At 49.4% G+C, this 13941-nt stretch overlaps 1 protein-coding gene across 1 annotated transcript; it reads left to right on the top strand.

Moving 5' to 3' along the window:
* Positions 1 to 545: 545 nt before the first annotated feature.
* On the top strand, positions 546 to 13893 carry HYOU1 (hypoxia up-regulated 1). Its single transcript, XM_017809712.1, has 24 exons — positions 546 to 678; positions 818 to 911; positions 1767 to 1845; positions 2087 to 2241; positions 2337 to 2413; positions 3291 to 3472; positions 4053 to 4168; positions 4919 to 5102; positions 5517 to 5651; positions 6548 to 6630; positions 6730 to 6862; positions 7188 to 7375; positions 7640 to 7778; positions 7886 to 7946; positions 8234 to 8316; positions 8456 to 8644; positions 8803 to 9002; positions 9165 to 9252; positions 9805 to 9927; positions 10211 to 10344; positions 10670 to 10754; positions 11198 to 11450; positions 12279 to 12362; positions 12878 to 13893. Exons 1-24 carry the CDS (start codon positions 612 to 614, stop codon positions 12934 to 12936), a joined length of 2991 nt encoding a protein of 996 aa, XP_017665201.1. The 5' UTR covers positions 546 to 611; the 3' UTR covers positions 12937 to 13893.
* The last annotated feature ends 48 nt before the right edge of the window (positions 13894 to 13941 follow it).

Raw genomic sequence — 13941 nt, 5'->3', positions numbered from 1 at the left:
CAGAAAGGTGCGGGAGGCACCGGCGGGAACTCGGGAACCGACTGGGAGCACCAGGACGGGTTGGGTTGCCGTGGGGCCGAGCCCAGCCGAGCTCTAACCGAGCCGAGCCGAAGCGGGAGCGGCGCAGGGGGGCGGGGCGTGGTCTGGGGGCTCGGCCGCCAGGGGGCGCGCACGGCGCGGGCCGCTCGCACGTGGCGCTGTTTCCGCGCGGCACACAACGGGGCCCAATGGGCGCGCGGCCCCCGCCCGTGACCACTTCCGGCTTCCCCCGACGTGGCCCAATGGGCGCGCGGGCGCCGCGGGATTGGTGCGCGGGGCCGGCGCCGCCGAACGCGCCAATCAGCGCGCGCCGCGTGCAGGCGGGGGCGGCGCGAGGCGGCGGGGCCGGCGCGGCGGGGGCGGCTCCGCGCGCCGGGCCGGGCCCAACCGAGCCGGGCCCAGTGCAGCCCACCCAGCCGAGCCGGGCCCAACCGAGCCGAGCCGAGTCCAGCCCAGCCCAGCCCAGCCGGGCCCAACCGAGCCAGGCCGAGTCCAGCCCAGCCGGGCCCAGCCCAGCCGGGCCCAACCGAGCCAGGCCTAGTGCAGCCCAGCCCAGCCGAGCGGTGCTGAGCATGGCGCGGATGAGCGGCCGGGCGCTGCCCTGGCTGCTGCTCCTCCTGTGCCTCCTGCCCGCCGCAGGTACGTTCGGGGCAGCGCGGGGGGAGGCGGTGGAAGAGCAGCGGCCGGTGTTTCGGTGCCGCTCCAGCGCCCTGACCGGGCTCACCCCTTGCCGGCCGCCGGCACCGGGAGCAGGGTCTCACAGAGGGCTTGTCTGCAGAGCCGGTGGCCGTGATGTCGGTGGACGTGGGCAGCGAGTCGATGAAGATCGCCATCGTGAAGCCCGGGGTGCCCATGGAGATCGTGCTGAACAAGTGAGCGGCTGTTCCAGCGTCCCTAGCTCCGCCGCGGGAGCCGTACGGGGGGCGGGGGGGCTCCGGTCTGTCCTACCGGGGCTGGATCCCGGGGGTGAGGATGACTGGAGCTCAGCCATCCATCCCTGTTCCTCTGCTGCCGGAGGGACGCTCCCATCCTCCACCCATGGTTGTGACTCGCTCCTGCCCCCGGTGAGCAGCTGTGGGGCATCGTCCAGGGCACCCTGGGGGGCTTGGAGGTGCTTTGGGCACCTTTCCAGCGAGTGCCGAAAGCCCACGTGGTTACGGACACGTTATGGTGTGAACCCGAAAGGGCACAGGTCACGTTCTTACTTGTTCCTTGATTCTCAGTTCCCCACAAGGCAGCCTAGAGCCAGGTTTGTTTTGCTGCAGCTGTTCAGAGCCCACCCACACTTGCTAAGAAGCAGGTGAAGCTTTCCCTGCACTCAACTGCTCCTGCAGCTCATCCCCAAGACCTTGAGTGAAGAACCTGCGGTTGGAAGAGGACGCATGATCAGGAACATCCTCATTTTCTGGGAGACTAGAGATAACAAATAAGTTTCTCACCCAGCTCCTTGACATTTGGCAGTCATAAGTAGAATGAGGGAACTGTCTTGCCTTGCTTGCAGGTGGAGGAAAACAAAAACAAAGCGAGTGTCAGCAAAGCACTGAAGGTGGCAGGGGGACTTCTCTGCCAGTTCCTCAGCTGAGCAGAGGCTGGTCCTCCTCTCCCCAGCAGATATCTGAGCACTTTCCTTTAGTTCTTCTGAAATGGAAACAACATCCTTCTTCACTAGAGACTCTGTGTGGAATGTTCACCTGTTTCAACTGGTTTATTCCTCTCTCTCTCCACAGGGAGTCACGAAGGAAAACACCCGTGGCTGTTTCTTTGAAGGAGAACGAGCGTCTCTTCGGTGATAGTGCTCTGGGGATGGTAAGAGTTCCTGTCCGCAGAACACTGGTATTCAAGGTTGTGATGAATGTCTGAGCCAGGGAATTTTATTTTGCTGTTCTGTGCTGCTCATCTCCTTCATGTGTTACTTGCTCTGCCTACTGGCTGTGTGCTCCTACTCCCATAGCAAGAGCTGTTGCCCACACAGCCTGGGAGGGGTTGGTTTGAGACTGGTGTAGCCAAAGGAATGCAGGTGGGTGATGTGCTTTTTTTTTTTCTGCAGTCCATAAGGACGCCCAAGGTGGCATTCCGGTACTTCCAGGATCTGCTGGGGAAGCGAATGGATAACCCCCACGTGGCGCTGTACCAGTCCCGCTTCCCGGAGCATGAGCTGGTGAAGGATGAGACAAGGCAGACCGTTATCTTCAAGCTGTCCCCGTAAGTGGCTGCTTTTGGGTTCTTTGTGGGAAGGACTTTGGCTGCCAGGCTTCTGCAGCTCACTGTTGATGCCATAATTTTCTTTTCTGTTGTAGAACAATACAGTATTCTCCCGAGGAGATGCTGGGGATGGTCCTGAACTATTCACGTGGTCTGGCTGAGGAATTTGCAGGTTGGAAGGATTTAGCTGTTTCTTGCAGTCTGTGTGTGTGTGTGTGTTTATGCGTTATAGGATTCAAGTAGACACCAAAGGTGTTTGGAAACTCAGGGGTTTTTAGAAACAGAATGTTGGGTCTCTCCAGCTGTGGGCTGTAAGCAAGACTATCTAGTTGTCATTTGTTTCTAATATAATGCAAGTTTGGGAACTTATTCCTGTTTCTGTGGGCAGGCACCCCAGTTCCCACCCAGCCTCGTGAAGGAGCCTTACGGGCAGTCTCTGGAGAAAAGTGAAGTGATCAGAGCGGGGGCACATGGGAAGGTAGCTGTAGGGGAGGGTGGAAGTAGCCCTGTGAAGGCTGTGCTGTGCCTGCTCTGGATGGAGACTTTGCTGCTGGAGCAAAAAGAGCAAAAAAGGCTCTTTGCTGTGAAACCTGCTAACAGAGAAGAGGCTGTAGTGCATATTTCATGCTGTGTTGTAATAAAATACCACAGCAATGAAAACTGGGTAAATTATTAGGAGGCTGTGTCATGTGGCCAGTGACACTACAGCCAGTCCAAGGACTTTTTACTGTAGAGTGAACATGATCCAGAGGTAATGTAAGGCTTCATGAAGATAATAATTGTTGAAATCGAAGGCAGCCCAGAGCATTTGAGAGTATCCTGACCTGTGAAACAGAGGTCAATAGACACGTGGCTTTGCGAGAATCTGCCAGGTCTGCTTGGTTTCAGCAGGACACAGAGATTCATCCCTAGGCATCCTCCTGCTGCTGTAGGATTGCATCCTGTACAAATCTTTACCGTGGGTCCTCTGGCTTTGCTGCTGTCACCCTGTCACAAGTCTTTGCATGTGGCTGACTGATCAATAAACATGTTCTGTGCAACTCTTTCAGAGCAGCCCATCAAGGACGTGGTGATCACAGTTCCTGCCTACTTCAACCAGGCGGAGAGGAGGGCGGTTCTGCACGCCGCCCGCATGGCTGACCTCAAGGTGCTGCAGCTCATCAACGACAACACTGCTGTAGCACTCAACTATGGGGTCTTTAGGAGGAAAGACATCAATGCCACTGCACAGGTAGGTGCTGCTGGGAGATGCGGAGAGCCCTGCCGAGTGCCTGCACGCAGGGGAGAAAGTGCTGCAGAAAAAATCCAAAGAACTTAAGGCAGACTCTGGTGGTCAACCAGTCTCCTCTGTTTTCACATGTTCATCAACAAGACAAAGAGGTTAAACCTGGTGTGCACGTGTGGTGAAGCCTAAGAGCTTCTGGAGTGAGGGCAGGTGCTGGGAGTTCCCGTTTTGTAAAACCTGTGTTTGTTCCTTGCCCATGAACTGGGGGAAATAACAGTAACAATTACTTGAGATATTGGAACACTGACTTAGAAGTACTTGATTTTCTTGAGGTTGGAGAAACTTTTAAAGGGCAAAGCTTTGGTTTTTGAGCTATGAAATAGATGTGAACAGTTTTCTTGTTCTTTTCTGTCAAGTGTGACCCTGAACATCTCCTGTGTTTGGTCTGAGTCTTGCCCTTACAGGATAAAGCTGGTCCAGGGAGTGGATAGTCATGGCCTGTATCGTGCTGAAATCCATGGGTTCTTTCCTTATTCATGCGGATATCCAGGTGTTTCTGCTTCACTGTCCCAGCTTTTCTTTTCAGAATATCATGTTTTACGACATGGGAGCAGGAAGCACCATTTGTACCATTGTGACATATCAGACAGTGAAAACTAAGGATTCAGGAACTCAACCTCAATTGCAGATCCAGGGCATTGGGTAAGAATTCTGCATGAGTTGCACAAACCCCACAGGACTCAGGAAAGAAACCATTTGTTTCACAGTCTTTTCTACATGTAGAATTTTGCAGTGAGGTTTCAGCACAGAAATTTGGGTGGTTGGGTGGAAAACATTTGGAGTGAGAAAGCTCCAGTTGGGAATAACTCTAGTGTTGCTAACTTGGGGAGAAGGTAACTGAGAACTTCCATGAGCCCAGAAGGGAACTAGTGTACTTAGTTTGCTTCAGGCTTGCTTTTTGATAGCCTCAAACCATGTAAGCCTGTTCCATTTCATGTGATCCTATAGAATTAGAGTGTGTCAGTTTGAAAAAGAGGAATATCCTTATAGAGAGGAATGAACATATTGCCAAGCAAAGAGGGGGGTGCTGTGCATAGCCAGCCCAGCAATTTTAACTCCAAAGCATTTATATTACTTTTCCAAGAAAATAGCTGAGACGGTTGTCCTTTGGCTTCTTAGCTGTTTTATGTGCTTGGCAATAAGGCTTTTACCACAAACGTAATGAAATTTCCTGCTCAAAGGCTGTTGTGACAGTGAGTCTTTTTTTTTTTCTTTCCTTATAATGTGTTGTTTTTGCGGCAACCATTGTACTTTCACAGTCAGTCACAGCTGATGGTACTGCAGCTACTTTTGACCACTTGTTGCTCTGCATATTTGCAAAATAACACATGAAGTTTGTTTGTATTTCAGTTCGGTTTCAGTTGTTTCATCTCCTTTCATTCTTTTGCTCAGGTTTGACCGTACTCTTGGAGGTTTAGAGATGGAGCTTCGTCTCCGGGACTACTTGGCAAAGCTCTTTAATGAGCAGCACCCTTCAAAAGATGTCCGGAAGAATCCCCGGGCCATGGCCAAGCTGCTGAAGGAGGCCAACCGCCTGAAAACTGTCCTCAGTGCCAACGCTGACCACATGGCACAGGTCTGACCTGCTGCTTGGGGCTCCTGCTTTTTTTTTGGGCTAAGGGTGGGGTGAGTGGAGGACTGGTGTGAGGGAACACTGTGCCTCTGCAGTGCTGGGCTGCTGAGGAGCATCTTTCCTGTGGTCCCTCTCGGTTTGTCCCCACTTGGTAGCACCAGTGATTGAGTGGATTGAAGGAGAGTTATTCGTATCAAGTTTGTTAAATAAACTTTCACTGAGAGAAGCTGTCTATTACACCCATGTTCCATCCTCTTTATCACTTTAGCAATGGCAGAGGGTCAGATGAGCACAATCAGGTCCACGGTGCATTAAGAAAGCCAGAACTTTTTGCATACTGGGCAAGTCATGCAAAGATTTTGCTCAGAGAATGCTCCACAAATAACTTCATTCTGGCTGGGTTTTTTTTCTGGACAGATTGAGGGACTACTGGATGACATCGACTTCAAAGCCAAGGTCTCAAGGCAAGAATTTGAGGATTTGTGCTCTGACTTGTTCAAGCGTGTCCCAGGACCTGTGCAACAGGCTCTGAGCAGTGCAGAGATGAACATGGTACGTTTACAAGAATGCATTAACGAGCCTGAAGTTTCTGTCTGTGGAGCTGCTGTCACATCATGATCGAGGCACCTGTGGTTGTGTCATCAGCACTGCTGGGAGGTAGATGCCTGCTGTTGTGATAGTGGTGTTGGTGCTGAGAGTATAGTATTTACCTGCTGCAGTGTCAAGCAGGAGTGTGTCGTGGCTCCCTGCGCATTCCACCAGAAATGAAGGACTTGGAGGAGGGGTTTCTTTCTGTTAAAACACTTTACTCTTGGTTGGAGGTTTGAAATACTGATCTTTCCTCTTTTTGTCTTGGATGCTGTTCTGGTCTCCCTCCTGAAGTTTTAACTGAAAGAGCCTGGAAACAGAATTATTGGTGTTTGTGCTTCTGCTTTGTGCGCTCCCTGAAGGGAGCCCCATTTTGGGCTGCAGTTGGACCGAACCCGAGGCAGTTTTTTAGAGAGTCACTGCGGTGTTCAGTGCTCACTTTCCAGGGTGCCAGGATGCTGTTGAGCAACTTTGGGCACTGGTCTTCAATGCAAGACACTGAGTCACCTCTTAGAGTCCAGGTTTCTGTCTGTTCTGGTCCAACTGGCTTCCTGGGTCACTATCTCCTTTGGCATTGAACTATAGTCTGTTTAATTTTGAGTCAAGCCACATGTTTCAGGTGGCTCGAAGCCATGATCTCATTGTCACTCTTTGACAGACCTGACTCCAGGTGCCTCATGTTGGCACGGCTCGTGTCATTCTGTCTGAGTTCTGTCAGGCACTGGCCTGCATGGGGACAGCAGGGTGCTCTAAGAGCACCCCATCAGCACGTGGTGACTGGGGAAGGAGTGTAAGGAAGCCCTGAACTTAGCTTTCCAAAATTGCTTTCTCAAGACAAGGTGACTGTTTCCAATCCCTAGGATGGAATTGACCAGGTGATTCTAGTTGGCGGTGCCACACGGGTCCCCAAAGTGCAGGAGGTTTTGCTGAAAGCTGTGGGCAAGTGAGTATGTGAGGCCCCCTTCTAGTCTGTCTCCCATTGGCAAGCTGCTGTTTGTGGCAGAGACTGCAAACCTCATGTCTGTTGCTTTTCCCTTCGTAGAGAAGAGCTGGGCAAGAATATCAATGCTGATGAGGCTGCTGCTATGGGTGCAGTCTACCAGGCAGCTGCTCTGAGCAAAGCCTTTAAGGTGAAGCCCTTCGTTGTTCGGGATGCCGCTGTGTTTCCTATCCAGGTAACCCTTGGCTTTCCTTCTCTTGTGCAAGGTTTGGGCAAATGGGGCTGTGCTGGGAGAAATGGTCCAGGTTTGAACCTGTTGGTTTCCTTTGAGTAAAGAAACTCTGGGAGGTCTTTCTGCCAGTCTAATAAAGAAAGCGGAGGAAAGTCTTCTATACTGTAGAAGTGCAATATCCAAGGAGCCAGACATATGTAAACATCAGTTGAGGAATATTTTCCTGTCCCCCAACTTTTTCATGAAGCAGAGAAGCCAGATGCTGCTGATGTAGATGCCACAGAAGAAGCTTACATTTGCTGAGTGTCGTTTTCTGTTTGTTGTGCAGGTGGAGTTTACTCGTGAAGTTGAGGAGGATGATAAATCGAGGAGTTTAAAGCATAACAAGCGGATTTTGTTCCAGCGCATGGCACCCTATCCCCAGCGCAAAGTGATCACTTTCAACCGCTACACAGATGACTTTGAGTTTTATGTCAACTATGGGGATCTGACATTCCTGAGCCAGGATGACCTGAGGTGAGTTGAGCCCAGCACCTGAGCTGGCAGCTTCGTGGCAGTGCAACATGCCTGGCTGGAAATGTATTGGTGGGCAGCCTGTGTGTCTGACTGGCACTGGCACATCTATACTCCGAGCTGCATGTGCTTTAGCAAACTGAACCCCTGCCAGTCCCTGCTTCGTGCAGTTGCCCATCACTGCCAGCGTGACCATGAGTGGGGGTTAGCTGTTCTGAAGCACTGTTATCCTGAGTTCTCTTTCTGCTTTTGTCTCTGTGTCATCAGAGTTTTTGGTTCTCTCAATCTCACCACTGTGAGGCTAAAGGGAGTTGGGGAGAGTTTCAAGAAGCACTCAGATTATGAATCCAAAGGCATCAAAGCTCACTTCAACATGGATGAGAGTGGAGTACTGAGTCTTGACCGGGTAAGCACTACCTGTTGATTGTCAGCTGATGTATTTTCCAGTTCTGTCCCTCCCTCTGGTATGGATGGTCCCTGATTAAAACTAATCCCGAGCTCCCTATTTTCAAGGTGGAATCTGTGTTTGAGACCTTGGTGGAAGACAAGCTGGAGGAGGAGTCAACACTGACAAGTAAATGCTGAACTTTGGTATTCACACTGACTATTTTGTTACCTGTAGTGGCTGAGATAACTACAAGCATTGCATTTCTTTGGATGTGGGAGGTTACACAGTCTGTGCATGCAAGGACAATGGAGGGAGGTCAGAGAAGGATGAGTCTGGAGTGTGTGGAGTTCACCTGTGCTGCCAAGGGAGCTCCTTGGCAATCGTGGTTGTGAGGGGAAGGACTGAAAGCTGAAGATGACTTTCTTCCTCATTTAGATATGTAACATTCTGGGTTTTTTGTCTCCCATCGACAGAACTTGGAAACACCATCTCAAGCCTGTTTGGGGGTGGCAGCCCTACACCAGAGACCGGAGAGAACCTGACAGACGCTGTTCAGGTGAGCCCCAGAGGGATTGCCAGCAGGAGGGAGTCCTTGAGTCTTGTTGTAGAATTACCTCTTCGGTGAAACATTTGCATGGAATTTCTACATTTAAAACGCTGGTTTGCTTTCCCTTTTACTTGCCTGTGATGACCAGGAAGAGGAAGAGAGCCTAGCAGACCCAGGTAAAGAAGAGCAGGGTGAGAAACAAGACCAGAAAAGCAGTTCTGAAGATGCTGGTGAAGAACAGGGAGAAGAGAAACAGCAGTCTCCAGGCCAGGCAGAAACTGCCTCTCCGAAAGCAGAGTCACAGAAAAAGGAAGAAGGCGAGAAATTAGAACCTCAGGTAAGCATCAGATTGAAGGAATTTAGTCTAATTTCCATACCTGAGAAATGGCATTTCCTCAGTGAAATTCTCCCTTCTCTATAAGTGCCCTGCCTTGGAAAAAAATTGGCAGAGTCTGAAAATCTCTTCCTTGCCTGAGAACATACTTTGTGTTACAGGATCCTAAAGAAAATAGAGAAACTGCAAAAGAGGAAGAACTGTCCAAAAGTTCTAGTGACAGCACAGCTGCCAAAACGGAGGAAGAGAAGAAGATCAAAGCACCCAAGAAGCAGAAGCTTGTCCATGAGGTCACCATGGAGGTGGATGTAAACGATGTGCCTGACCTCTTCGAAGATGAACTGAAGAGCTCGATGAAAAAGTAGGTTTGAAATGGCTCTGCCAGGTTAGAGCTCTAGATGAAGGAAGTGGATTGCTTTGGAATGGTGATGGCTCGTATAGCACTGCTCAGGAGCTGGTGTGTGATGTGCTGCTCATGCAAAGGCACTTCCTGCCTTTGATTTCTCTTTTCTTTGCCTGTTAGACTCCAAGACTTGACGATCAGAGATCTAGAGAAACAGGAAAGGGAAAAATCGGCCAACAGCTTGGAGTCATTCATCTTTGAGACCCAGGTAAGAGAGAGATATAAAGAAATGAGAATTCCAGGAGAGCAAGTAGAAGTGTCTTGCACAGTTTGTGGCTCCTCTGAGTGCAGGAATGTTATTTGAGCTGGGGGAAGCTGATTTGAAGAGCCTGGCTTTCATCTTTCAGTCACTCTTTTTGATGCTGTTAGGCTTCTCAGGCCCACGTTTCCTCAATACAAAATGAACCTTCCCTTCAGTGTGTGTAACACATTGTACTTTGGGTTTCCAGTATCCCTTATATGCACTTACCTGTATGCTTTAGAACAATTGCCCCCAGGCTTTAAAGAAGCTACAGCTTCTCAGGAACTGTTGTGCAAAAGAAGCAACTAGTGTTAAGTGCATGTGAAATTATGGCTGTTGCAGCATCACCATCATTTACCTGGGCTGTGCATGTGTCTACACCTGGTGTATTCTCATCATGCTCCTGGCTGTGGGAGGGTGCAGGCAGCACCCCAACCCAGTTGCAAGTGAGTGCTCTGTTTGTTTTATGCTTCCAGGCTCAGTGGTGTTTAACAGAAGTGTTTGCTCTGGTCTTTTCAGGACAAGCTTTACCAAGAGGAATATCAGTTTGTCTCAACAGAGGAGCAGAGAGAAGAAATTTCCAAAAAGCTTAATGAGGCTTCCAGTTGGATGGAGGAGGAGGGCTATGCAGCTGCAACAAAGGTATTGCTGTGTGCAGTCAGGATACCAGTCTGCTCTCACTGACATGGAAATGATCACACAGGCTGTCAGAGCCTTTGTAATCTCGTTCTTGAGAGTGTCTTGCATTATGCACAGAACAAAATACGAAGTTGATTCCACTTAAAGCTTTGTTGTGTGGCTCTTTTTACTGCACTAAAATGGTGTATTTGATAGAGCAAACAATAAATGCAGTTTTAACTTCTGTAGTCATCAATGTTAGACAATGGTCAAACTGTGTCTCCTTTCTCCTGTCCCCCATTTGCAGGAGCTGAAAGACAAGCTTTTGGAGCTGAAAAAGCTTTGTAGGAACCTTTTCTTCCGTGTCGAGGAAAGGAGAAAGTGGCCAGAACGCCTGGCTGCCCTAGAAAGTCTGCTCAACCACTCAACCATCTTTCTCAAGTAAGAGCAGGCTGTTGGGAGGGAATGTCGTGCAGCTGGTCATGTAAGAGCTGCCAACAGAACAAGACCAGAGTGAATGTGGTCTGAAAGTCACTGGCACTTGCTGAGAAAAGATGAGCAGAGCTCTGCTCCCTACACCCAAGTCTGTAGGACCCTTGAACAGGCACACGTGAGCTCTGTCCAAACTGGGGGGGCAGGAAGGTTCCAGTGCTGCTTGCACCCCATGGTGGTTATTATGCTGTTGTATTACTTGAGCTGTAACCACAGAGTTGCCAAAGTGCAGTCTGCTTGGCTTAACAAAAATAAGCTTTCTTCTTGTCTACAGGGGAGCCCGAATGATTCCAGAGGCTGACCAGATATTCACAGAAGTGGAACTGAGTACACTGGAAAAAGCCATCAATGAAACAACGGTACTAAAGGATAGAGTGATGCTGGGGGAGGGTGGGGTGGCAGCTTGGGTTGTGTTTCCTCCCTGTCCTTTCACTGAAGGTCACGGAGTAGAGTGTGCATATTTTGTTTTTGTGCCACCAGCAAACCTTTTGTGTGTTTGAGTGTTTCCTAATGCCCAGCCTCACACCAGCATGTCCGGAGGGTATAGTGGTTCCTGTGTTCCATTTGGAGTTGTCTCCGGGGTGGTGGTAGAGCCCAGTGATCTGACTGTGGTTTTTAAAGGCAGCAGCTGGGTTTTGTTTCTCTTTGTCCTGTGTCTGAGTAAGAGGTTGTGTAGCAGGGAGCAGAGCTGTCCTGAGTAAGATAGAAACACTAGAGACAGTGACTTTGAGATACTGTGATATACAGCAGTTCCTGTAACCCAGATGCATTCCAAAAGCACCTCTTCCCTCACGTCCCACAGATATGGAAAAATGAGACGCTGGCTGAACAGAACAAGCTCTCTCCTACTGAGAAACCTGTGCTGCTGTCCAAAGATATAGAGCTCAAGATAGCAGCCCTTGACAGGGAAGTGCAGTATCTCCTGAATAAGGCCAAGTTTGCAAAACCCAAACCCAAAAGGGAGAAAAACACCACAAAAACCGATTCAGCCAAGAATGCTACAGCAGCCCCTGAGAATGAGAACACTATCCCTCCCACGGAGGGGAAACAAGAAGGTAAGGAGCAGGTGGGGAGTGTGTATATAACTTTTAGTATATAATTGCCACTTGTAACACACTTGTGTCTCTCTGCCTTGAGTGAAAAGGAGCTAAAGAAGGGAGGACAATAGTTAACTGTGGAATTTAATTACCTTCCTCTTAATTTTCAAAGACAGTTGGGAAAATCTACATATGGCAGCATCCTTTTCCCCCTACCATTTGAGGTTTTTTGTGAGGAAACAGTATATATATATTCCCACGATGGTTAGTCAGTATCTGTCTCGCTGGTTGCCTTCTAGGAAAGATAAGCCATTGACTGCACTCTGGTGTGCAGAGGGAAGTACTCAAGGTCTGGTCCTAGATCAAGGAATAGAATGAGCTGTTGATGAGAAAGATTTGTGACCTAGATAGACCCCAGAAAAAAAAAATATCTTGAGACACTAGGACTTGCAGTTTTCTGAACTTTATAAAATCCTAAGGTCCCGAGTCCCCTGGTCCTTTTAAATCTGGAGTGCTGTTTGTCAGCAGAGTTCCTGCTGGTTCCTCTGACCTGAGCGAGGGATCCTGCTTATAGTTACAGTTCCAAAGGTAACTTGCCTGTACAACCAGTCAGTCTTCAGGGCTTCCAAGGAGTGCCTGGCACTCAGAGGCAGTGGGGAATAAGGAGCAGTTTTATGATGCTTCTCTGAGTTTTATAGAGCAATCTGCTGTGAGAGTGAACTATTACAGTCCTGCTGAGGCACCACAGATGGCTGGTTTAACCTTGCTTCTACTCACCTGATCTCCCTGCACCTTGTCTCCTGTGTTTTCTCCCTTGACTTTTATTTCTTTCTGCTTTAAATGTAGACAAACTGGAGGATATTGGTCCAGCCAAGGAACCTCCTACAGCCGAGAAAGCAGCAATAGATGCTGAGCCTGGATCAGACTCTGGTGGGTAAATGTTTGACTAATGATCTGTAACTTGGGAGCTGCAAGTGCAAGCTGTCTGTGGGCTGCTGTGCAGATTTTTAGCTGCAGGAGGTAGTACAAGGGTAGAACCCCTGACTGCAGATACATTGTTAATTCTGCAAACAGGAAGACAGATTCTGGTTCTTTGCCATTCCTGCATTTTTGTTGTTAAGAATGAAGTTGTAATGCACAGCTGCCTCAGCAGCTGCTCTGTGCCCGTGCCCCTGCCCCTGCAGTTTGCAGCCAGTCCTGTGGCTGTAGGACTGGCTCTGCTCGAGAGCTGCCATGCCGGCACGATCTGGTTCTGCCACTCCCATCCCCAGGGCAGCCTGTTAAGAGGTGCAGTTCACGAGTGTCAGTCCCCAAAGCATCCCTGACCTCTGTACCATGGACTGAGAGTTTGGTGGAAAACTTTGTGAATGTCAGGGACTCTTGGCACTGCTTTGCATGCTGTGAAAAACACTGCAGTGTGTAACTGAGTTTGCTTCCTTACACAGGGTCCAAAAATGAGAAGACACAAGCTGGAGGAGAAAGCAGGAAAAATGATGAGTTGTAACACCCTGAAATCTCACGAATGTCAGCATCTATTTATTTCATTGTTACTTTCTTGTTTTTCTCATGGACCTGGTTAGTCATGATGTAAATGGAACACAACAAGAGTCTGACAACACAATGGGATAGAGGTGTAAATTTATTTTTTTGTTCTTTCTGGGGATTTTGCCGCTACTAACTTAGTGAATTGGGTTTTATTTTTCTTTTCTTATGTGTGGCAGAGTGCCCACCAAGAATCAACTGTTTCAGTACAGAAGTCACCAAAGTGACTTTTCTGTGGGGAGAAAGAGGTAAAGAAACAACTTAAGCTTTAGGAAATAACTTGGAACATAAACTGCCCATCTCTGGTGAAGATGATCGCAGGAGGATATAGAGCTGAGGTGCCCTTGTCTTTGCATATGAGGCTCTGACTTACAGCAAGTATGTGATTTCAGCTGGTGGGAAGTGTATTATTGTTTGGATTCTTAGGAAGGCTGAACAGAACTGGGGAGGCAGATGATCCATGCTTTGAGATACGGCTGTGTCTGTTTTCCAGAGGTTGTTTGTTAAAACCATCTGTCCGTGCTCTGTAGTAGAGTCCAAAAACCATGACATGAGACTTGACAAAAAGATTCTGTTTATAGTTTAAGAAGTTCAGAAAAGGCAACACTGAATGCTGAGGAGAGGGAAAGAAGGGCTGTGTTGGCACACCCTGTAGTCACAGGGATGGCGATACGGACCAAAGGGTAGGCAAAACCAAACCTGGAAAATCTAATGGCAACTGCCCTCCTTCCTTGGCATCTTGTGCACTCAGACCAGCTTCATCGTGACCCTCCCTGTCCTGGCCGTGGCCTCCTGCCCCCCCTCGGACCGTCGCTGCTGCTGCCACACAGACGAATGGGGTCCGACGGCCGCGAATGTGCATCTGACGTTGTTCAACGTTTGGGCCTCTTCAACCAAAAATAAAAACTACAGTTCCTGAGAGGCTCTGCCGAGCGGTGCCGTCTGTGCCGGGAGCTGCGGGCGGGGC

The sequence above is a fragment of the Lepidothrix coronata genome, unplaced genomic scaffold (genome assembly GCF_001604755.1).
Source record: "Lepidothrix coronata isolate B3197 unplaced genomic scaffold, Lepidothrix_coronata-1.0 Scaffold27, whole genome shotgun sequence".
NCBI classification, from domain to species: domain Eukaryota; kingdom Metazoa; phylum Chordata; class Aves; order Passeriformes; family Pipridae; genus Lepidothrix; species Lepidothrix coronata.
The sequence above is the reverse complement of the archived record's forward strand: the minus strand, read 5'-3'. Positions and strand labels throughout refer to the sequence as shown.